The sequence below is a fragment of the Trichoderma atroviride genome, chromosome 3 (genome assembly GCF_020647795.1).
Source record: "Trichoderma atroviride chromosome 3, complete sequence".
In the NCBI taxonomy this organism is placed as follows: Eukaryota; Fungi; Ascomycota; class Sordariomycetes; order Hypocreales; family Hypocreaceae; genus Trichoderma; species Trichoderma atroviride.
The window spans coordinates 5,204,994-5,226,702 of NC_089402.1; the positions used below are offsets into that span (position 1 = coordinate 5,204,994).

General features: G+C 49.6%; 8 protein-coding genes across 8 annotated transcripts; 4 read left to right on the forward strand and 4 right to left on the reverse strand.

The window, feature by feature from the left end:
* Nucleotides 1-334: 334 nt before the first annotated feature.
* TrAtP1_007045 (uncharacterized protein) lies at nucleotides 335-2,769 on the forward strand (the record flags this gene model as incomplete). The annotated part of the gene is made up of 2 exons (XM_066113370.1): nucleotides 335-2,237; nucleotides 2,339-2,769. 2 exons carry the CDS (start codon nucleotides 335-337, stop codon nucleotides 2,767-2,769), a joined length of 2,334 nt encoding a protein of 777 aa, XP_065969456.1.
* Nucleotides 2,770-4,680: 1,911 nt separating this feature from the next.
* TrAtP1_007046 (uncharacterized protein) lies at nucleotides 4,681-6,792 on the forward strand (the record flags this gene model as incomplete). The annotated part of the gene is made up of 3 exons (XM_014082168.2): nucleotides 4,681-4,737; nucleotides 4,794-5,231; nucleotides 5,284-6,792. The coding sequence occupies 3 exons, from the start codon at nucleotides 4,681-4,683 to the stop codon at nucleotides 6,790-6,792; spliced, it is 2,004 nt and encodes a 667-aa protein (XP_013937643.2).
* A 1,675-nt stretch (nucleotides 6,793-8,467) lies between these two features.
* Nucleotides 8,468-12,699, forward strand: TrAtP1_007047 (uncharacterized protein). Its single transcript, XM_014082167.2, has 2 exons — nucleotides 8,468-9,558; nucleotides 9,645-12,699. Exons 1-2 carry the CDS (start codon nucleotides 8,973-8,975, stop codon nucleotides 9,938-9,940), a joined length of 882 nt encoding a protein of 293 aa, XP_013937642.2. The 5' UTR covers nucleotides 8,468-8,972; the 3' UTR covers nucleotides 9,941-12,699.
* TrAtP1_007048 (uncharacterized protein) lies at nucleotides 10,020-12,581 on the reverse strand (the record flags this gene model as incomplete). The annotated part of the gene is made up of 1 exon (XM_014082166.2): nucleotides 10,020-12,581. One exon carries the CDS (start codon nucleotides 12,579-12,581, stop codon nucleotides 10,020-10,022), a length of 2,562 nt encoding a protein of 853 aa, XP_013937641.2.
* A 232-nt stretch (nucleotides 12,700-12,931) lies between the features above and the next one.
* Nucleotides 12,932-14,636, forward strand: TrAtP1_007049 (uncharacterized protein). The gene is made up of 3 exons (XM_014082164.2): nucleotides 12,932-13,171; nucleotides 13,228-13,316; nucleotides 13,388-14,636. Exons 1-3 carry the CDS (start codon nucleotides 13,097-13,099, stop codon nucleotides 14,463-14,465), a joined length of 1,242 nt encoding a protein of 413 aa, XP_013937639.1. The 5' UTR covers nucleotides 12,932-13,096; the 3' UTR covers nucleotides 14,466-14,636.
* A 793-nt stretch (nucleotides 14,637-15,429) lies between these two features.
* TrAtP1_007050 (uncharacterized protein) lies at nucleotides 15,430-15,756 on the reverse strand (the record flags this gene model as incomplete). The annotated part of the gene is made up of 1 exon (XM_066113371.1): nucleotides 15,430-15,756. One exon carries the CDS (start codon nucleotides 15,754-15,756, stop codon nucleotides 15,430-15,432), a length of 327 nt encoding a protein of 108 aa, XP_065969457.1.
* A 598-nt stretch (nucleotides 15,757-16,354) lies between these two features.
* TrAtP1_007051 (uncharacterized protein) lies at nucleotides 16,355-18,999 on the reverse strand. Its single transcript, XM_014082163.2, has 4 exons — nucleotides 18,344-18,999; nucleotides 17,988-18,271; nucleotides 17,789-17,904; nucleotides 16,355-17,731 (listed from the first exon to the last, which is right to left on the reverse strand). The coding sequence occupies exons 1-4, from the start codon at nucleotides 18,771-18,773 to the stop codon at nucleotides 17,062-17,064; spliced, it is 1,500 nt and encodes a 499-aa protein (XP_013937638.1). The 5' UTR covers nucleotides 18,774-18,999; the 3' UTR covers nucleotides 16,355-17,061.
* A 228-nt stretch (nucleotides 19,000-19,227) lies between these two features.
* TrAtP1_007052 (uncharacterized protein) lies at nucleotides 19,228-21,394 on the reverse strand (the record flags this gene model as incomplete). Its single annotated transcript, XM_066113372.1, has 5 exons — nucleotides 19,228-19,292; nucleotides 19,349-19,632; nucleotides 19,699-19,961; nucleotides 20,172-20,916; nucleotides 21,018-21,394. The coding sequence occupies 5 exons, from the start codon at nucleotides 21,392-21,394 to the stop codon at nucleotides 19,228-19,230; spliced, it is 1,734 nt and encodes a 577-aa protein (XP_065969458.1).
* Nucleotides 21,395-21,709: the final 315 nt, after the last annotated feature.

The window sequence follows — 21,709 nt, forward strand, 5'->3', positions numbered from 1 at the left end:
ACCCTCTGCTGTGTGAGCGAGCGAGTGCCTATTAGTACACTCTCAGCAGGGGACGGCATAACTTGGCGACTCTTCTGCGTCATATCCTTTCCCTTCCCAGCTCCTTCGTTACCCCTCCTTGTGTTTTTTTCTTCAGCCTCTCGGAATCCTTTATACTGTACTTACTGTGTCTGCCTGTGCGCCTCGAGCCACTCCTTCTCTCCCGCGTCATAATTGCCTGGTACCTCATACAAGCGACGGTTCACAACAGCGGAGAGGAAAAGAGTGGAAAGACAGTGTGAGAGATAGCGAGAGACAGAGAGATATACCTGGCAGGCAGCGCTAGGTTGGAGAGATGGCCGACTATAGAACTACAAAGGTCTACCGAGAACGGAACGATTCTGACGACGACCACTTTCAAAAGAGCACCACTGTGACCCGATACAAAGTCAACCAACCCAAGGTAGAGCGATACGACCGTGTCGAGAAAGTCTATGAGATGGACGACGAGCGCCGCTCACGCTACTCTGGCGAGCGGGATTTTGTCGAGTATGAGCGAAGGGAGCGGGCATATGTGCCCGACAGGCCACGCTCGGCCGTAGACGTCGACGCTGATCGCGGCCGCACCGCCTACTATGAGCGCGATGTCGAGCGCCGGGAGACGGACCGCGACTGGGACAGACGCCCTCGCCATCATGAAGAGGATGTGCGCGTGGAAAAGAGAGTCGAGGAGCGCTTTGACGACGGCCATGGCCATGAGGTTGATCGCTATCGCAAGGAGACTGAGTATTACCACGATCCAAACCATGCGTCTTCTCCCGTCGTGGTCCGCCAGCGGGCTCCGGACCAGAAAATCATCGTCCAGGAAGCCCCGCCGCAGCAGATTGTCATTCCCCGGCAGGAACCCAACATCATTGTGCTCAGAGAGAGGGACGGGGACCGAGAACTCGCTCGTCCCGCTCCTTACGACGAAGAGTATTACTACCGACGGGAACGGAGAGAGGTTGGCCCCTACAAGGGCGACCGCCGCCCGCGACGCGGGGACGACTACCACAGCGACGACGATGACTATTACTACTCTCGCCGCACCACTCGCCGCGAGCGAAGCCAGAGCGCGGATCACCACCACAAGCGTCACCTCGCAGAGGGAGCCCTTGCCGGCGCCGGCATCACGGCCCTCCTCTCCAGTCGCCCCAATGAGTACGGAGAGGTTGCCGAGGGCCGTGGCAAGAAGGTCCTTGCCGGCGCTGCTTTGGGGGCCATCGGAACCGAGGCCATCAGGCGAGCCCACAGCGCCTATGAAGACCACTGGGGTGACGGTAATGAATCCCCCGATCGCCACTCTGCGCTCAAGAAAGGTCTAGGAATCGCCGCCGTGGCCCTCGCCGCAGCTGGCGCCGTCAAGTATCACCAGGCCAGCAAGGCCGAAAAGGATGAGCGACGCCGAGGACGAAGCCGAAATCGAGGGTACTATACATCTGACGAAGAGTACTACTCGGATCGCTCGCGCTCGCGCAGGCCCAGCCGCAAGCGCAGCCTCTCCACCTTGGCCAAGGCGGCCATTGGAACCGCCGCGACTGCTGGGCTCGTGAAGCATTTCCGTGACAAGTCAAAGTCGCGATCCAAGTCACGACATTCTCGACCTGGCAGCAGATCTCGCAGCAAGTCTACGCTTCGCCGTGGTGCCGAGCTTGCCGCCGGCGCGGCCGCAGTTGGCGTAGCTGGCAAGATGTGGAAGGACCATCATGATAAGAAGAAGGAAAGGGAGAGAGGGGAATCGACCTCTCGTGGGTATAGCGACGAGGATCGCGAGTACGATGGACACAACTCACACAGTAGAAGCAGGAGCAGGAGCAGGTCGAGAGCCAGATCCCTTTATTCCGAAGCCGTGGCTGATCCTGGGCTAGGCTTGATTGAGTACGGGCACGATCCCCTACCACCCGATCCGCGCTCTCCAACTGGCCAAGGGTATGAATCCGAGGCCGAGGAGAGGCGGCGAAATCGACGGAGAAGACGTGAAAGAGACCCATCATCCTCTTCTGAGTCCAACGAGGAGAGGAAACGAAGCAGGAGTCGGCTGCGAGACAGCGCTGCCGCAGGTGCTGCGGCGGCGGGAATCAAGGAATACAAGGACAGAAAGGAGAGAGAGCGGAAGGAAGAAGCGAGACGGGAGGAAAAGCGAGAGGAGAGGAAAGAGGATAGAAAGGAGAGACGGTCGAAGGAGAGGCGCTCGAGGGAGCGCGAGGAGCAAGCACAACGTAAGATTACCCCCTCCCCTTTATAAGCCCAAGCTATCTTGGCTTCTTTCTTTCTTTGGTGCGTCTCTTTCAAACGATAACTTACTTTTGAGCTCCTGTAGGCTACCCCAAGGTCCCTTCAAACGGGGCTTACTTTGAAGACCCAAACAGACCGCATTCACCACCCAATGCTTCCGGCGGCGCCTACTTCGGGGCCCCCTATCCTGTAACTCCAGGAGCCAGCATCCCCGGAAACATTCCTCCCCCGGCCCCGCAGCCGCCGACAACCAACGTCCCGCCGCGAGAGCACTCCTACACGCCGTATACTGACCCCAGTGTGCCGGAACCTCGTGAGTACCACCCCTATGTGCCTCAAGACTACCATGGGTACGCACCTCCGCCTCCACCGGCTGGTCCCCCGCCACCTTCGGGACCGCCGCCTCCTGGTAACTCTTCCGGAGTGCCGGGATACGCACGCCCGCCAGGGCCGCCGCCTTCGGGCCCGGTTCCTCCCCCCTGGACCTCCCCCTCCAGGGCCACCGGCGGGCGGTAGCTTCCCGCAAGATTATGTGAGTGACCTCTCCAAAAACAAGAATCCACCTGAACAGAAGGGCGGACCATCCGAGGGTGCGTTGAGTCGTACTTTTTTCTGCAAGGACTGTTTTTTGATTGTTTTCTCAAATTAGACAAAAGTTTTTGGGATAACGAATTGTAATTCACTGAGACTAACCTGTATGTTTTTTTAGAGGCCGTAAAACCGCTCAAGCAGCTGCCGCCGCCTCGCATCGAGATTCCACCGCTTGGGTTTCCCCTCGGTAGAAGAAAGTCTGTGTCGTTTGGACCGCTTTCTCCAACGAGCACTGTAACAATGAAGAGGCATAAAAAGGATCACGAACTTGAATCCGAATCAGACAGCTCGGAGTCTGAAGATGGATCTCGCGGTAAACGTCGTGAAAACCAGTTCAACCGATCAAGTCGCCACCGTCGGCAATCATCCGATACGACTCACGATCGTTCTCCTAACCGTGACCACGAGAGCAGGCGTAGGAGACGTCACCACTCGGATTCAGACGAGGAAATCGAAGATTTGCCTGATCGTTTCGACTCGCACGGGAGACCATTGGATGGTGGGCGTCATGGCAGGAGCCGGCTGACGACTAGAAGCGGCAGTTTTCATCGTTCGGCAGAAAAGCCTGGTGGCTTGAATATCCATGGTGCATGGCAACTTATGGCTAGCGATCCGGAGCAGATCCAGAAAATAGTGGGCGGCGTGACGGGAGCTCTGTCGGGGCGGCGCAGCTGGGTGAGCGTGGTTGGGGATGTGCTTGGCGGTGGGCTTGGTGGTGATTTATTGGGACAGTTGGGACCGTTGGCGGGAGCGCTTCAAGCTGGTGGTGCAAGTGGAGCGGGAGGTGATGGAGAAGGAAGACGAAGGGGAGGAGGCGGCGATAGTGATGATGGAGATGGGAGACATAAGAGGAGGGATGATGATGATGATGGCAGACACAAGAGGAGGAGATGATGGGTCTTGGAACGATTCGATGACGATTTGACGATGACGACCTTTTGACGACGACATATTTCTGCTTTGCTTTTTTTTTTTTTCTCATTTTCTCTTTTGACGTTAATGTTATATGATTTATGTTTCGTTTGTTTTACGATTGATGATTTCTTCTCTTCAAAGCTTGCTTTATGAATGAAGTTTGGGTTTCTAAGAAATGTATGGCTTATGCTGGTTGTTTAATGAGATATAGAAAACAAGCGAGTGCTTTGCTACTTTTTTCTTTTGATAGTAATTTAATATTGTGTGACTTGTTTTGTAAATTTGCACTTTGAGATGATGGTAATTAAAGTTGAAAGCCTCCATTGTACTAGGCCTTGATAGCAGATGCTGGGCAGTGCGCCTTTACACTAAATTACAGCGCTATAGGCGTCTCTATCATACACGGATGTGTTCACCCTCATCTCCTCACTCAATTTCAAATACATGAGGTAATAACAATGTGGAATAGTTAGTAGTACTGACTCATAATATGCAACGATGCATGTAAAAGTCACATGCAGCTGTTTTCTTCCTCCAAGGGTTGTTAGCACCGAGACGGCGCAGAGTGCGTGGAGATTATTGCCTTTGGAGGCAGAGCGCGGTGGGAAACAATTCCCTTGGAGGCTTGAGGTCCGGCGCGTGTTCTTATCGGCCACTACCCCCAAGTGTGTGCACTTAAAACCAACCTTTCCTTTAGACGGTACTGTTGCGAGAAGTTTGGGAGATGGGTTGTACGTAACGGGGAGTGGGATTGACGTGCGTTGATTGAATGCTGCTGAGTCAAATATTTGGTGGTGTATAGACTGGGTATAAAAGAGTGGCTTGAACCAAGCCAAATCACCACATATTGAGCACACAAATTCTTGGATTTATAGCAAAAACTACACAAAGAAACACGGGTTTATCTATATATTACCTGCCATGGCATCGTACTACCCGCACCCATTTGATCCCCTTTCTCCCGAGGAGATACAAAAGGTATTGACCCCATGTCTCTCAACGCTGATGGCTCGCGCCTAACCTACACCCTCCAGGCCGCATCCATCGTAAAGCCATGTTTCGCAGGCCAAGACCCGAATTTCCGCTTCATCACTCTAAAGGAGCCTCCAAAACAGCACATGATTGCTTTTCTCGACCGGCAAGGCAATGGATTTACCGCTGAAGCCGCTCGACCCGCACGCCAAGCTCGCGTTCAGGTTGTTGCCTCGCCAGCTCCCAAAGAAGCGCCTCAGCTGTTTGAGCTGATTGTCGATTTGGACGAGCAGTCTGTGGTGAAGCTTGAGAATCTCAAGGGCAAACACTCGTATATCGATTCGAGCTACATGGGGGAGGTGGAAAAGGCCTGTTTGGCTGATGAGCGGGTGCGGGCTGAGATACGGACGCTGCAGCTTCCTGCTCAGGCGGTGGTTTGTGTCGAGGCGTGGGCTTATGCGACGGATGGGATGAATGATATGACGGAGAGAATTACAATGGTGCGTGTCTTGAAGCTTGCATATATCTGCTGATGCTAACTACGTGGCTCAGTGCTGGTTCTATATGCGTCTTACGAGCAACCCGGATGCCAATTATTACGCATATCCGCTAGACATTTGCGCCGAAGTAGATGAGAAACTACGGGTTGTCAAAGTCTATCGGCTTCCGTCAAGCTCAACCGAAAGAATCCACAACGAAGCTCGGCCATTTGATCGCAGCAAGATTCACCCAGCCACAGACAGTGAATATCACCCAAGTCTACGATCAGAATACAGACAGACGACAAAGCCATACCAGGTTGTGCAGCCAGAGGGCCCGTCATTCCAAGCCGACGGAAACTCAATAACCTGGGAGAAGTGGAGTTTGCACGTCGGCTTCAACTACCGAGAGGGCCTCACGCTGCACGACGTCCGCTATGATGGGCGCAGCCTCTTTTATCGCCTGTCGCTGGCGGAGATGTTTGTTCCGTATGGAGATCCGCGGTCGCCGTACCAGAGGAAAGCGGCTTTTGATCTGGGCAATGACGGTGCGGGTATCAACGCCAACAATCTCCAGCTTGGGTGTGACTGTCTGGGGACGATCAAGTATTTTGACGGGTGGCATAACACGCGGGCTGGCGAGCCGCTCAAGATGCCAAACGTGATTTGCTGCCACGAACAGGATGATGGTATTCTATGGAAACACACCAATTTCCGCACAAAGAATGCGGTTGTGACGCGGTCTCGCATCCTGGTGCTGCAGACCATCATCACGGTGAGCAACTACGAGTACATCTTTGCGTTCCACTTTGGCCAGGATGCCTCGATCCGTTACGAGGTGCGGGCGACGGGCATTTTGTCGACTGCGCCGATTGCCGTGGGAGAGACGGTGCCGTATGGGACGGTCGTTGCGCCGGGCGTGCTGGCGCCGTATCACCAGCATTTGTTTTGTCTGAGGATCGACCCGGCGATTGATGGGCATGCGAATTCGTTGCTGGTGGAGGAGAGCCGTGCCTTGCCGGTTGGGGATCCGGATGTGCATAATCCGCTGGGAGTTGGGTACGTGACGAGCAAGAAGATTGTGGATGATGAGCAGGGCTTGGATCTGGATTTTACTACGAATCGGACCTTTAAGATTGTGAATGAGAAAGTTGTCAATCCGATAACGGGCACGCCGGTGGGATTCAAGATTGTGCCGTTTTACAGCCAGATGCTGCTCTCTCATCCTGCATCTCACCATGCACGGCGCTCAGAATATGGACAGCATGCGATTTGGGTTACTCGCCATGACGACGAGGAGTTTTTCCCGGCCGGTCGACATACGATGCAGTCTGCGGGAGGGGATGGGATTGCGTCGGCCATTGAGAGGAGGCGAAGGGATCCTGTGGTTGATACGTCTGTGCGGAATGAGGATATTGTTGTTTGGCACACGTTTGGGTCGACGCACAACCCGCGGATTGAGGATTGGCCGGTGATGCCGGCGGAGAAGATGGTGGTTGGGCTGAAGCCGTTTAATTTCTTTGGGGGGGAATCCGGGGCTGGATGTTGCGGTGTCGACGCAGGAGCAGAATCGGAGTGTTGAGGTGGGAGATGGGATTGGGAGGGCATGTAATAGGTGTAATTGAGGTAGCCTGCATTTCATGTTTGATGAGAGTATTGAAATGTTGTACTTAGCATGGCTATGGTACAAAACGTTATACGTGCTCCTGTGTCCTCTTTTTGGTTATCCGTTATCAAAATATGTTACAGTAATAGGTTGCTCCCTTGGGGAGCGCTAAAATTGCTGTGAAATGTGAGTTGCATGCGCACTGAAAATGGCACCGCGCGGATGTACAGCCTGGGGGGAGGTTAAAATTGCTGTGAAAAAAAAAAATTTGTCAATTAAGAGGCAGTTTTATACATGTAGTAATAAGCAGCATGCAGTTCGCAGACACTTTGGAAAACCTACGGAGAGGTTATAAACACTGTGAAGAGGGCGGAAGTTTGAGGACGGTAGTGAACACTTGACCTCTCCAACTGAGAACCTCGTGTGATAGAGGACAAGACATAGAGTCAGCATGCCGAATTGAAGATTATAGACATTTGCGATGGAAAAAAAAAAGGTACTCTAGAAACCTACTTTTGGTTGTAGGGAAGGTCGAACAAAAACAGCTGGGCATCGAATGTATAGCCTTGAAGTGAGTCTCTTTGTATGCGAGGACGTGATATCTTAGAGTAGAGGCAATTGCTCGCTTTGGCACGAGAAAGTGTCAACAACCCGAGTGTTGTTTGGATTTGGAGACATAGCATGCTTCCAGGTCTTGGGCGTCTGTCCAAGTGTTCCGACGATTCTGAATGATAACAATACAGTCTTGCATCTGAAACTTACATTCATTCGTGTACCTAATCTTCTTGGTTTACTGGCTTATTGTGTGTGTGTAAATGCTACTCTGTCACCCATACTTAAGATATTGAACGATTGTTACTAAAATTACTTTGTCTTTATGTATACCCTACGTATTGATTATCTCTTCGCTTCCGTACCAACAGATGCGTCTTTAATCAGAAATCTTATATCGCAGTAGTAAGCATTCACAGCCTCCAGTCTATTACTCTGATTTTAGCCAAGTATCATTGGTGTAAGTGCTCCCCTACTGCCACATTGTGCAGCTTTCACAAGCGGTGACTAGAGCTTTATTACAGGAAAAGGTCTTGAGAGTGTTATAAGATAATACTACTACTACTACTACTACTACTACTACTACTACTACTACTACTACTACTACTACTACTACTACTACTACTACTATTACTCCTATTATTTTAATAAGTATTTAACAGCTACATATTTAATATATAAACTAGCTGCCTTATTATACTACAGTTATGGTGTTAAATAATAAAATTAGGGGCTAGATAACTTCTCCCTAAGTATATTATGCGGGGGTTAAGCCTTGGGGGGGAGTTAAAATTGATGTGAAATATTACTAGTACTGACAACGTGACGGAGCAGCATACCACCCCGCAAGTACTTGTTATGGGACAGGCTTGTAGAACTCGCTTGAATTTCCTTCAGCTTCGACGCAATCAAACTGATAGGTTAGTGTATACTGGACCTTAGGTATTTGTTATGTGACAACAAGTATTTACCGTTTCTCAACGCACCTATATTCAAAATTGACAGCCTGGCAACAAACATCGTGCATTCAGCCAAGTTGCTGCGTCTAGTCTAACTCATTCAAATCTCAAACCATCTAGATGCTATTGTGAAGCGATGGCTACGTACGTATCCCTTTGTCTTCTTGGTTTAACGTGGCAAGCCAACACACACCAGCTCCAGGCAACCGGGAGCTGGATCCAGCTGGTTAGTCTTCGTCCAGGCGGTGCTTTAGCGTGCGTGGACACTAACATTTCCCGAGCGGGTTTCGGTTCCACGGCAAATCTAGGACTCAAGGCAGCCGCATTTGCACTGCCCAGCTGAGATGAGATTGACAGTCAGAAGGCCAGAGTTTCACTGATGATTTGGCCTCTTCTTCCTCTATTTCATTTTTTGCAACTTAATCCTGAATCCTGCCACTTGTTCATAAAAGATGATGGAATGAATGTATTTAAATAGCTGATCGTGCTCTTGCTGCGTCATGTCATGTCATTCTCGTATACAATTATAGCTGCCTATAAGCTGCATATTTAGGCAACGCATCAAGGGAAAAAGTGTCGGTCAAGCCCCGTCTTATTTTCAGCCTTAAGTCTTATATATTCGCCCTTGATTGGACCCCATTCATCATGTTCTCCCGGTTATTCAAATCCGCCTCTTCATCTGCAGCAGCTCCTTCAACAACACCTGCCAAAATGTATTCCAGCATGTCATCAAGTGGCTTCCTCCGCGTAGACTACAAGTCTAATCCTGTGGACATTCCCGACACATTTCTCACCGGCCCGGCATCTGAGCCCGTCACAATAACACCCGTCCCGTTCAAAGAATCTGGGCTGCCCGAGTACACTAAATGCAAGGCGTGGACCCTCGACAACGTCCTCTCTCGAGAGGAGTGCAGGGAGCTAATTGCTTACGCCGAGGCTTCTGCCGTCCTGGAGAAGCCAGGCGAGTCTCCCTGGAAACCCGCTCTTGTTAGTGTAGCCCCAGGATTGGAAGCGTCAGCCCCAGGATATCGCCACAGCGATCGAATCGTATGGGACACGCAGCTTCTCGTTGACCGTCTATGGGACCGCTGTGCTCAAGCCGAAGGGCTGCAGGAGCTCGTTGCCACGGCTCCATGTCCAAGACCAAACACTAGCCAGGGCACATGGAAGTTTGCCGGCTTAAACGAGCGCATGAGGTTCCTCAAGTATGGGCCTGGCATGTTCTTCAGGAGTAAGTATACCATTTGCCGTGCACGAGAGACAATTTCCCCCTTTCGTGCTCCTGAGTATGTATCCAGAGGCTAATGAGCCATCCAGGGCACTGTGATGCCGCGTACCGATCCGAAAAAGATAGCGATGTTATTACGGAGACGTACTATACGCTGCATCTCTACCTCAGCGATGAAGGTCTCGTCGGCGGAGCGACCGCTTTTTCATCGCCCAATGGAAAGAGGCGCATGGATGTCAATCCCAAGGCAGGCAGCGTCCTCATCTTCCAGCATCCCATGCTCTACCATGAAGGAGCAGATGTCATGGAAGGTCTCAAGTATACGATGAGGACGGAAATCATGTATCGGTGGGAGGATGCGCCAAAGGCTGAAGCGCAAAATTAGAGTATCCTTCATTCTGTGGGGAATTATGATTATGTATGTAGTAATATACCAAGCCCTACTAATTGCAAGGACGGCAATATCAGTCTCGTCGGTTTTGTTTTGGCATCTTCTTTTCCTCCAACGCTTCAATATCTTTCTTCTTGTGAAAGTGAGGCGCCAGCTCCGCTAGCCATACAGCCTCAATTGGCATTACGCTGCGCATATACTCCTTTGTTGTCTGCACCAGTTCGAAATAAATTACCATCTTTTCTGGTGGATCTATCGACATCAGCACGCTGCTCGGGTGAATCCACACTGTTGTGCTGTTCTTGACCGTCCGATAGCTGTCGCCGCTCTTCTGCAGCCTCGCCGCGTTGGGGAAGAACCCAGCTGTGATGGCACGCTTGATGGGCCGTAGGTTGTTGGCACCGCATGTTGACGGGGCGACTTCGACACGTTCGCAGAGTTTGGCAAGCTGATCTCGAACATCGCGGGCGCGTGTTAATGATCGCTGCTGTAAAAAGTTCTCTTTGGCCCAGATGGGTGAAAATCCGCTATCGACCCATTGATTCCAGACATTGAGTAATGAAATGTGGTCGCCTCCATCCTTGATAGTAAACCGGTTTCGTGCGCTATCAGCATGTAGCTTCTTGTCTTTTGGTCTGAAGAAGAGAGCAGAGGCTTCACCCAGCATAGAGACTATAGAGAGCACCTCTTCCACACAGCCTTCCTTATCAGCTGCTAGGACTGCTTTTGCCAGCATGGGATCAGTTGGGAATTCGGCCATTTGACGACCAATCTTGGTCAGCTCGCCCTTGTGGTTGAGAGCCTGCAGGGCAAAAAGTTGGTTCAAGGCGCCGATGAGAGCTTCTGTCGGAGGTGGATCCATAAACTCGAAATCCAGCAGCTCATTGATACCTAGTGACTTGAGCTGCAGCACAACTCCGTTGAGATTTGTCCGCTGAATTTCGGGCAGCGGTGACTCGTCCATCTCGTTCATATAAGCAAACTTGGTATATAGTCGGAAACACTTGCCCGGGCCAACACGTCCAGCACGACCGCTTCGCTGGTTGGCTGATGCACGGGAGCATGGAACGACGACTAGATTCGACATGCCTGTGGCCGGGTTATAGACATTTTCTTTGACGTAACCGGGGTCAATGACATATACGATGCCGTCAATGGTCAAACTGGTCTCGGCAATATTCGTCGCTAGCACGACTTTGCGTGCGCCCTCGGGTGTTGGCTCAAAAATCTTTGCCTGAAGTTCTGACGGTAAGTTGGCGTAGATTGGACAAATGACTAGCTCCTTTATTCGATTCCCCAGCTTCTTTGCCGTCTCAGCAATCTCCATCTCGGCGGCCTCGATCTCGTCCTGTCCGGTCAAGAAGATGAGAATATCTCCTTTGCCCTGGGTGGTGTGGATCTGGAACACGGTTGTGATGGCCGCCGCCAAGTAGTTGGCTTCGGGCGCAGGGGTATAGTAAATATCCACGGGATAACGTCGTCCAGGGATGTTGAAGATGGGGGCGTCGTCGAAATACTGGGCGAATTTCTCGGCATTCATGGTGGCGGAAGAAATCAGGAGCTTCAAGTCTTTTCGCTCTCTCGCCAAATCTTTAACCAGGGCCAGCAAAATATCCGTGTGGACCGTCCGCTCGTGAGCCTCGTCAATCATGATTGCCGAATATCCGGCCAGGTCTGGCTCTGTCATGAACTCTCGCAGCAGCATACCATCAGTCATATACTTGAGTATCGTCTTTTCACTTGAGCAGTCTTCAAATCGGATAGAGTAGCCGACTTCGTGGCCAATCTTGACGCCGACTTCTTCCGCAACACGCGCAGCCACACTCATGGCTGCCACTCGTCGTGGTTGTGTGCACCCAACCTTCATACCGTTCTTTGTGTATCCAGCTTCATGGAGATATTGAGGTAGCTGAGTCGTTTTTCCACTACCGGTTTCTCCTACAATGACAAGGATCTGATACTGTTCCAGCGCCTCCAAAAACTGCTCTCGATATTGGTAGATGGGTAGACTCTTCCTTGTCTCCTGGATCGACAAGGCCTTCTTCTCGGCCGCCTCGATCTGTGCCTCCAGAAACTGCTGCTCCTTGGTCAACGTCTTTCTCTCGCCCGGCATCCGTGAGTCCAGGCTCCACTGGATATACTGCGCGTCATCCAAGACGTAGTCGTAGTCCTCATTTTCGCGCTCTCGGCCCTGGATCTGCGCTTTGGCTTTGGTGGTCTGCTCCCTCTCCCACTCGTCGTGTTCCGTGACAAATTTCTCCTGGCCGTACTCGTCCCGCTCGACATGGCGCTTATACAAGGCATCTTCCTTCTTCTTACGATCCAGTTTGCCCTTTTCGGTGATGTAGTCCTCCGGCATCACGTATCCATCTTGATGGTCATCGATTCTCAGCCGCTCTTCAGCCAGGCGCAGAAGCTCTTGGTTCTTGGTAAACTCTGCCTTTTCCCTCTCTGACAACCGCACTCCGCTCCTCAATTCTGCCGTCTCCTCGGCGACTTGCCTCCTCAGCAGGGCCAAGCGCTCTGCCTCTCTTTTCTTGAGATAGTCCTGCCGCGATCTCATGCGGCTCTCCTTGTGGCGATCCGAGGAGTCGCCATCGTCCATCGGAAGGAAGGCATATTTCTTGGAACTCATCGTCGGAAGTGATGGCAGCCGTGCAGCTCTCACTGAGTGTATAAACTTATGTGTTTTGCCTTCTTTTTGCCTCCTGGAATCTTCCCGAAATTTGCCTTCACACCACGGCAGCCTGCTGAAGGTGAGACGCGATGCTACCTGGAAGCGAGTGCAGAAGCAATAGCTGCCATTTTTTAGTGGAGACCCGATTCTAAGGGTCCATAGTATTCCCCCGTAGTTCATCCGCCAGCCAATGGGCGTTTTGCGATAGCCCTGCCGGCAGCTTATCAGCGATGATGCAGCTGCCAGCAGACCAGAAAAGCCACTAATTTACCTACACGTCAACGCAACTGGAAATGTTAACACGCTGTAACTTACAAGCTGCATATCCAGCCTTTTTCTCTTTTTTGCACATCCACGAGCCTTGCTAGAGAAGCAGCTCGGAAAGGAATCCTACGACACAGGTTATTGATGCTTGATTGTTTTATCAATATCTTTTTTACCACTGGAAGGGCCAATTAGCACCAGACAGCACCATGATACTCCGCGGGGCGATCTTCGTCTTGTTGGCTCTAGTATCGCTTGCCTTGTGCGCCGAAGACTTCTACAAGGTGCGCCAACACTTTTCCGTTTCTTCGCACACAATGATGCTAACAGTCATGGAAAGATCTTGGGAGTCGATAAATCTGCGACAGATAAGCAGCTGAAGTCTGCCTACCGCCAACTTTCGAAGAAGTTCCACCCCGACAAGAATCCGTATGTCGTCTCTTTGCACTTGCGCCTTGCCATTTACAACGTTTACTGATTGCAATTTTACTTTCTTTTAGAGGCGATGAAACAGCACACGAGAAGTTTGTTCAAGTCTCCGAAGCCTACGAAGTGCTAAGCGATTCCGAGCTTCGAAAAGTCTACGACCGCTATGGCCACGACGGCGTCCAGTCCCATCGTCAACGTGGTGGAGGCGGTGGTGGAGGCGACCCCTTCGACCTCTTTAGCAGATTCTTTGGCGGCCATGGACATTTCGGAAGATCAAGTCGCGAGCCCCGAGGCAGCAATGTCGAGGTCAAAGTAGAAATTTCCCTTCGCGACTTTTATAACGGCGCCACTACCGAGTTCCAATGGGAGAAGCAGCACATCTGTGAGAAATGCGAGGGTTCGGGCAGCGCAGACGGAAAAGTCGAGACTTGCAACATTTGCGGTGGACACGGTATCCGAATAGTCAAGCAACAGCTTGCCCCCGGCATGTTCCAGCAGATGCAGGTTCGTTGCGACCACTGTGGTGGCACAGGCAAGAGCATAAAGAACAAGTGTCCCATCTGCCGTGGCAATCGGGTTGAGCGTAAATTGTCAACGGTCAGCCTGACTGTCGAGCGCGGTATTGGCCGAGACGCAAAAGTGGTGTTTGAGAACGAGGCCGACCAAAGCCCAGACTGGGTTCCCGGCGATCTCATTGTCAATCTTGCCGAGGCTACCCCGTCGTATGATGATAACCCCGATCAAGTCGACGGCACCTTCTTCCGACGCAAAGGCCACGATTTGTACTGGACAGAAGTTCTCTCTCTGCGTGAGGCTTGGATGGGCGGCTGGACTCGCAACCTCACTCACCTCGACAAGCACGTTGTGCGCCTCGGCCGCGAGCGTGGCCAGGTCGTTCAAGGTGGCCTGGTAGAGACCATTGCTGGTGAAGGTATGCCGGTATGGCACGAGGAAGGCGAAAGCGTCTACCATACGCACGAATTTGGCAACCTGTACGTTACGTACGAGGTTATTCTGCCAGACCAGATGGACAAGAAGATGGAGAACGAATTCTGGGACCTGTGGGAGAAGTGGCGATTGAAGAAAGGAGTAGACCTGCATAAAGATAGCGGGCGACCCGATATTAAGCATGAACGCGATGAGTTATGATGCGGCAAAAGAAGGATATAGCAAAAGGGAAGCAAGAGGAGTTATGTAGGGTACTATGTCGTGTAATTTTCTCCTATTATAGACTTGTGGATTGTATATATACATGGCACTTGCAAAGGACATGCATGATTTATTCTTTTGGTGTTCGCAATTGAGTCGTATATCCACTTCAAATATCACATTGTCACGTCGTCAGGGGCTCCAACTGAGGTACATTAGTTGGCGTATACCTTATTTTGAGGCTGAGATGCCAGTACTACAATTTGGAGGATTATGTGGCTTCTGGGAGAAAGACGTCTTCAGAAGCTTACGACCTTGGTACCCATTACGCGTCGGGGGGCTCTCTGGTGGCATGTTCTACAAAGTATCTCCTCTGGTTGCTCCTCTTTTGCGCGTTTTTGTGCCTCTCAAAGGCCTATAGGGGAGAAAATAACACTTGGCATCTTGCCACAAGGGAGTATATCGTCACCAACATACGAGGTGGCGCGTGAAGTGGGTAGGTATCTATCAAGTAATAAGTAGATATCGCTGAAAACGGCCGAGTAGGATAAGGGCATCTGTTCGTCTCGTATAACGACAGAGGACTGTATACTCATGATGCTCTTGGTGGAGTAGAAGAATCTATTGATGGCTTTTAAGTTCAGCCTCAGCAATTTTAAGCGACATATTTATATAAACTGAGCAGTTTTCCTCTGTTTCTCCCTGACCTTGCATCGCCTGAGAGTTCCAACCCTCCATCCACTGAATATTCCAACCTTCAATCGTCAGAGAATTCCGCCCTTCCATCGCCTGAAAATTTCACTGTTGATCCAAACTTACCTGGCTACACGACTCTTTTCAACACAACAGCCCGTTCACCCGGTATCAAAACCCAATTTATCGTCGCACATTTATCGCTTGGGTTCCATCTTGTCATCGCTTGTCATCGCTTGTATCTGCTTGTATCAGATCTGTCTCTCCAATTTCATTCTTTTTCGATCCAAGATAATTTAATTTCCAGTCTTCTCGTAAGTCCTCGTCGCAGATTTGAAGGGATTCGCTCTGTGCGTATCTCAGACAGCTGAATCGAGACCAAGAACATAATAAGGACTACATAGGCGAGACTGGTAAACCAGAGAGCCACAATGGGCATCATGGTGGCAAATAAATCGATTGGCTCTGAAGGAGCGTTGACTTTGGCAAAGGTCTCGAAGGCGTACACCGAATCTACGTCCCAACCCTGGCTAATAGCAGTCATGGCCGGTCTGCTAAGCCTTGGGGCTATTTTTATACTCGCGGCTTTAATGGCCATGCGCTCGAAATATCGCGGACGAATTAGGTGGAGGAATAACCGGCATGAAAAATGCTAAGGGGGGTAGGGTGGTGATGAACTCCCGTTGAGAGGCTGTTCATCCTTAAGGACAGCTTTTGTTGCCGTATATTTTTTTTTCTTGTAATTGAGCCTGAGAATTACACCTGAAATATATAAAGGAAAGGTTAGTCTGGAACTTTCGTTCTATCATCCAACATCCCAGTTATAACATAGCTGATCTACATGTAAAATCATGTGTGTATGTATATATAGAGCATCAATAGCACCAATAGCATCAGTAGCATCAGTAGCATCAGTTGCAGCATATGATATATCTATAATGTTAGACAGTAGAACTAGGATGCTGGATAACCTTTCCCTATTATCAATCATCGGATATGGAGGGGCAGTCACTCCGGGCAGATATTCTCGCAAATAATCAAGTAACTTGGTGGTGGAAACATAATTCTTTGTTAGCTGCAAGATCTCTGTCTCGAGATAGAAAATTGAGGCTATTTATGGGCAAGTAATCGACCGTCAGAAAGACAGCGCTGGAACGTTGGCGAATAGGCATTCTGTCCATTTGGAGAAGAATTTTGGATGATTGGGCTGTAGGAGATGCCTCTCAAATTATAGCCGTGGTAAATTGTGATTTTATGATCAATTATTTATGCGTCAATCTATTTGATTCCTTCCCTTTTTGCTTCAATACCTGCCTAAATATTGAATGTTGCCACATAAGAGGCTGCGCAAGCTAGGCTTGCGCGAATCAATTTGGAGTCTGCCAACTTTTCCCCTCGTCGCCATCGCTATGTATCTAGCGGCTGTCATATTGTCCTTTCACCTTGACTCTGAGATTTGTAGCTTTTTCATCGCCAGTCTTTTTAATCAAAGAATATCTTCACGCGGTCGCCGCTAGTTTGCATATTTATTATTCAGAAACTTTGAATGCGGTGATGTTGGAAGTTTAGTCGATCGTGGTGATATCCCGCATGTAGCATCCCTTGTTGTAAGTGGGGTGGATATTAACACGCTTGTTTTATTTAGAAAAAATTTCTTTTAAGTAATAAATAAGGGTGTTAATTTGTGTTTCCCATAGCGTTGATTTTGGTCGTGCTTAGGTAGGATGTTTGGTGTGAGAGTAATGTCTGCGGATCATCAGTGGAGGCGGTGTTTGCGAGGAATTCGATCTTGCTCTCTTGACCCTAGATTCAGAGGAATCGATGTCGTTTCATTTGTGGATAGTAGGCGTATTGCTTCTTATAGACTGCAAAGCCTGTGTTGATAATTGGATTTGACTCATCATCACGTAGAGTTGGCTCCCGTTATCTGCAACCACAGATTATATCCAGCAGCTTCAAGGACTGGTTTAACCCACAAGATACTGCTCAGCTCTTCCTGGAACGTCATCCAGCTGTCTGGGCTGGCCATGTCGCTCTCACCCATGGCCATAGCTGAATGCTGTAAGAACCACTGCTGTTCAGTAGTCCCATCTGAAGCAGCGATACTACCGATAAATAGCTTCCATCGCGTTAGAGGCGATGGAGAGTGCAAGCAGCCTTGGATAGAAGCTTGTAGCTTGCGAACCAAGTTCATCGAAGTTGCGTTGAAACGCCCAACTGATGTAAGAGACTTGATATATAAGATCAGAGAGATGCGGAGGCTGTTGTCGCAGTCGCTCATCTTGTCCGATTGGCAACTGAGAAGGCGATTGTAAAGCCCAAAGACAGACTCATAGAGGTTATCCGTATCCAGCTTGATGTTGCGAGTCATGGCATCGTCAACAACGGTGTTAAGCTGTGTGATATCGTGGAAGATGCTTGATAGTCGCGGCGGGACTCGGCACTCGGTTGAAGCTAGCTCGGATTCTGAGTCTAAACTGTCTTCTGAAATAATTTCTCTGCTTGGAGAGTCTCGGAGGCCTTCATCTAGTAGTGGTGGCTTATCAACGTCTACTGCAATATCAAAAACGCCGCTTAAAGATAATATGAGCCACAGCCATGTATGTTAATAGCAGATGTAGAGTCCTTACCGATATACTTTAGATCTCATCCTATTATCGATATTGGCAAAGCCGCCTCGCACTTTGACGAGTTCTGCAAGACCTTGGGCATGAATCCAAGCTTTATCATGATTACCTTGGTCATTCTTCATCGAGTTAGTATAAGTTAATGGTATAATAGTTGCATAACAGAGTAAACGAAAAGTAAAAGCAAGCCCCAGTAACTTACGCTCCACATGGCCAAACATGATATTGCACCCAGCGTCTGATCCGTGGGAAGAGAGCCAGACGCGACCCGGCTCTTGAGTTGCCGCAGCGCCTCATCAAGAAGAGAGTGAGAGTCGACGTAATTGGAGGGGGAGCCTGTCAGCGAAGCCAGCGCGTTGGCCGAGAGAGACAAAATGATACACCGCCAAGCTTCGTCTTCCATCATTTTGGGAAACCAGTCTCTTTTGGCGGGGTTGAAAAGAAGACATGGTAGGGTATATGAGTCAGCGGCAATTGAATGAAAGTCTTGAAATACAGTGAGTTATGCCGTTCTGAAAAATTAAGAGGTTCCTGACGAGAGTAGACATAACAACATACAATAATTGATGTAAAGAAGAGCATGTCCTACCAGGGCAACGGGAAGTTCCGGCGGCATAGGACTTGGGTTGCGAGACAACCTCGGTTCCTTTTTAACAGATACCAGAGAGCGATCTTTTGGTGGTGTAACAGAGCGTTTGGTACGCCGACCGCGTTTGACCTCTTTTGACCGCTTTGTTAACTGTTGTCGTTTTCCAGGTGTGTAGGCGACAAACTCCAGAGCATCCCCATCGATGCTGTTGGCGTTTGATTTCGACTCATTGTTTCTGTCGACTGTCACGGATATACGAGGCGCCAGGTCCGGAGCGACGCGCATCGACTTTGTGCGAGTTTCCCATTGAGATCCTCGACCGGCTTTGGTTCCGCCAACCTTGTGAACTAGGAAGACGGCATTGCTAGGGAGGATGACGCTCTCGCCTCGATTCGACATGGCGACGGGCGAGGTTACGGCTGGCGCATAAGTAGATTCAAGAGACTGTCGTATTTAAGCGCCAAGTATGAGATTATATACTGGGTATGAGTTGAGGTTTTGGCGATGATTGAAGATTACTGATGGTGAGAAGCAAGCGAGGTTAAGAGACAAGCTGACAAACAGGCCCTTTTTCTGACCGCGGTCAGCTGCAGTTACGGCTTTAGTGCTGAATCTTAGAAGAGACGCGCCGCCACAGCTCGTGCTAAACGCACTAGACGGCTATAAGAGCCCTTTTTATTCGCCCAGTTGTGCCGATTTTTATGCCTGGTTATCTCCAGCGAGTTGTAAGGACGCTACGTGGTACGTGACGTCAGAATAATACTGCTCATACGATAGGGCTCAGTTCATGAAGGATGTGAGTGGGCAATAAAGGGCGTTGGGCATAAAGCCGCGATGGTATTATCATTATTAATTAAGCCAACTGTAAACCTCTTGACAATGCGATTTGCTGAGCTTCTAACGCTTGATAAAACACTCCTATTCAATTTTTAGTTTTTCTCTTGTTGACGATCTGACTCGATTTATCGGCTTACCTGCCAGCTTCCACCTCTTGTCTAACCATAATAAGGCGCTCTTGAGCTTCTCTACTTTTGGGTCGCTCCAGTTTTCATCTTGGTGATTTTCGATTTTCAAGAGAATTACAGAGGCTTGGTATATCAACTGTATTAGAAACGGAGAAATCTCATCCTGTCCGCGCTGAGCAGCTGTGACAAGATCCTCATAGTCGGGAGCGTTTAGAGCATCGGCAAGCGATTCAATGAACTTGTCTGGCATCTCAATCGGAATGGTTGAGCAGGTATATATTGCTATCAAGGAGCTTTATTAACGTGATTAGTTGTCATGATTGCTGAACCATCAAAAATCGCCGAGTATATGTACTCACATCTGAGATACGGAGTGAAATTCAGAACTGGGTAGCCCAGTTTCCGGTTTACGCTCTATTCGTCCGAAATAATAGAGAGCTTTAATGGCCCGCTCTAGCCGTTGCGCCTCTTCCTTTAACAGATGTGGTGGAATGTTTCGTGAAGAGGACGTGAGTCGTTGCACCTTGGACATGAGAGCAAAAGCCTGTATTAGCACTGCAAATCTCCCAAAGTCTATGTTGACGGGATTCTTCAACAGCGGCGAACGGGGCACTTTCTTGACCTGAGAGAAATATGTTAGTAACCCCAAGAAATACCACCCGCACAGCAGATACATGTACATACGCCCTCGTCCCAAAGCTCATCATCCGTCGGTAGAGCATCTTCTGGTTCTGGCTCATCAACAGTAGCTGGACACCCTGGACAGCTCAAGCTAACAAATCTAATCCAAGTCAGACTGCTATGAGTCAATGCATCGAATGGCTGTACATACCGATCCAGCAGAAACGCTGCCCACCAGACCCTCTTCCGTTCTTCCTCTTCTACCCACGTCAGCGGTAGCTTTAGTCTCTGCAGCCCCCCCTGGATGTATGCCTAATGCATGTGCATATCGCACACACGCTGCTATAGACATGAACGCGGCGGGATAGATTGCATGTCCAACTTCATAAAACGCCACGAGAAGTAGCCCTTGGAGCACTCGGAGAGAGAACATGCCGGATGCCTCGAGCTCGAAGCCAAACCTTTTCGTCTCAATGTACGTCGCAGTTCGAGCTGTCTGCTTCACTGGAGAGACATCATCTTCTGAAAGCGGTTGCCATGTCATCAGCTTCATGCCCAAGAGTAAAAAAGCCAAGTCGGCAGAGGCGCTGAGGTTTTCAGAATGGATTCGTAGATCTTCATAGAATCTTTTCCGGGATACCATGGGTAGCCATGCATGAATCGTGTTAAAGAACCGGTTGCCGATTTCTTCCTGTTGCTGACTGTTACCAAGCTGTCCTGTGATGGAGCTGGGCAACCTGGCAAACGCCTTGGGAATGTCGATGTTGTGATTGCGAAAGACGGGCGGATCAAGAAAAAACAGAGCTGATAAATTGGAAGAAGGAAGCGCATATTGGTTAGTTGTAGAAGTTATAGGTTGAGATGAGACATTGTCTTCTTGAAGTGAATCTGACTGCTCAGAAGAGGCCAACATTGAACCCCTTTTGACGTAATCGTAGTCGCAGCGCCTTTGTTTCCTGTGCCTTGCATTAGCGTCACTTTGGTAGAGAAGAATGTTTTCTTCTTTTTATTTTCGCTTCTTGTTGGTTCATCCTTTGGATTTTCAACTTTTGCTTACTTTGCACACTCAAGACAACTGGGGAGTTTCTTGTCGCATCGCCGCTTTCTCACCTTGCAAGAGGCGCATGCATTTGGCGCGAGGCCCGACCTTTCCATCCCGATAGACTTGAATCGCGAGGAAATTCCAGTCCCTAGCAATCTCGTGTATTTTCTAAACCAAAAACGCAGCGAGATGAAAACCAGCGTCAGGATCCATACTGCGTACTTGAGAATGGCGAAAGGCGTAAGATGGAAGAGTTCAAGACTATTCTCGGAAGTCGAATCACGTAAGCACCGCATAATTCGTTTGTTAAGCGCCGTTGCAGCATGGCCGGAATATATGTACAAATGATTCATGGAGGCGTCTCGTAATCCCCAAAACACATTTCCGCCCATTTACAAGTGGTTTTAGAAAGAAGAAAGAATTTGACCATCCTTCGAGATTGTACTAGGACAGCGTCATTGATATGGCCCTTGAGCTTGGATCTGGACCAAATCTCATATTACCAAGTCTGGCGAAGGCTCATCTGACCTGTAAACTGATCCACTTTAACTTGCCTAGACAGTCCATGGTCTCGTTCTTTATTGTAGCAATAGACTTCAACTATGACGTGTTATGACTGCATCGTCTATATACAGCAAGCCCGCTACCTGATTTGTTTGATGCCAGCATTTGTCATTGCCGTAATTACTAGATGGCTGAGAGCATCA

What these genes read in the sequence shown, in the direction of transcription:
- TrAtP1_007049 (XM_014082164.2), top strand. Translation starts at nt 13,097, where the DNA reads ATGATACTCCGCGGGGCGATCTTCGTCTTGTTGGCTCTAGTATCGCTT. An exon ending in GCGCCGAAGACTTCTACAAG is followed by an intron (nt 13,172 to 13,227) that starts GTGCGCCAACAC and finishes AGTCATGGAAAG; the next exon opens with ATCTTGGGAGTCGATAAATC. An exon ending in TTCCACCCCGACAAGAATCC is followed by an intron (nt 13,317 to 13,387) that starts GTATGTCGTCTC and finishes ACTTTCTTTTAG; the next exon opens with AGGCGATGAAACAGCACACG.
- TrAtP1_007051 (XM_014082163.2), bottom strand. Translation starts at nt 18,773, where the DNA reads ATGTCGAATCGAGGCGAGAGCGTCATCCTCCCTAGCAATGCCGTCTTC. An exon ending in TCTTCTTTACATCAATTATT is followed by an intron (nt 18,272 to 18,343) that starts GTATGTTGTTAT and finishes CTGTATTTCAAG; the next exon opens with ACTTTCATTCAATTGCCGCT. An exon ending in ATGAGATCTAAAGTATATCG is followed by an intron (nt 17,732 to 17,788) that starts GTAAGGACTCTA and finishes ATTATCTTTAAG; the next exon opens with CGGCGTTTTTGATATTGCAG.
- TrAtP1_007047 (XM_014082167.2), top strand. Translation starts at nt 8,973, where the DNA reads ATGTTCTCCCGGTTATTCAAATCCGCCTCTTCATCTGCAGCAGCTCCT. An exon ending in GCCTGGCATGTTCTTCAGGA is followed by an intron (nt 9,559 to 9,644) that starts GTAAGTATACCA and finishes TGAGCCATCCAG; the next exon opens with GGCACTGTGATGCCGCGTAC.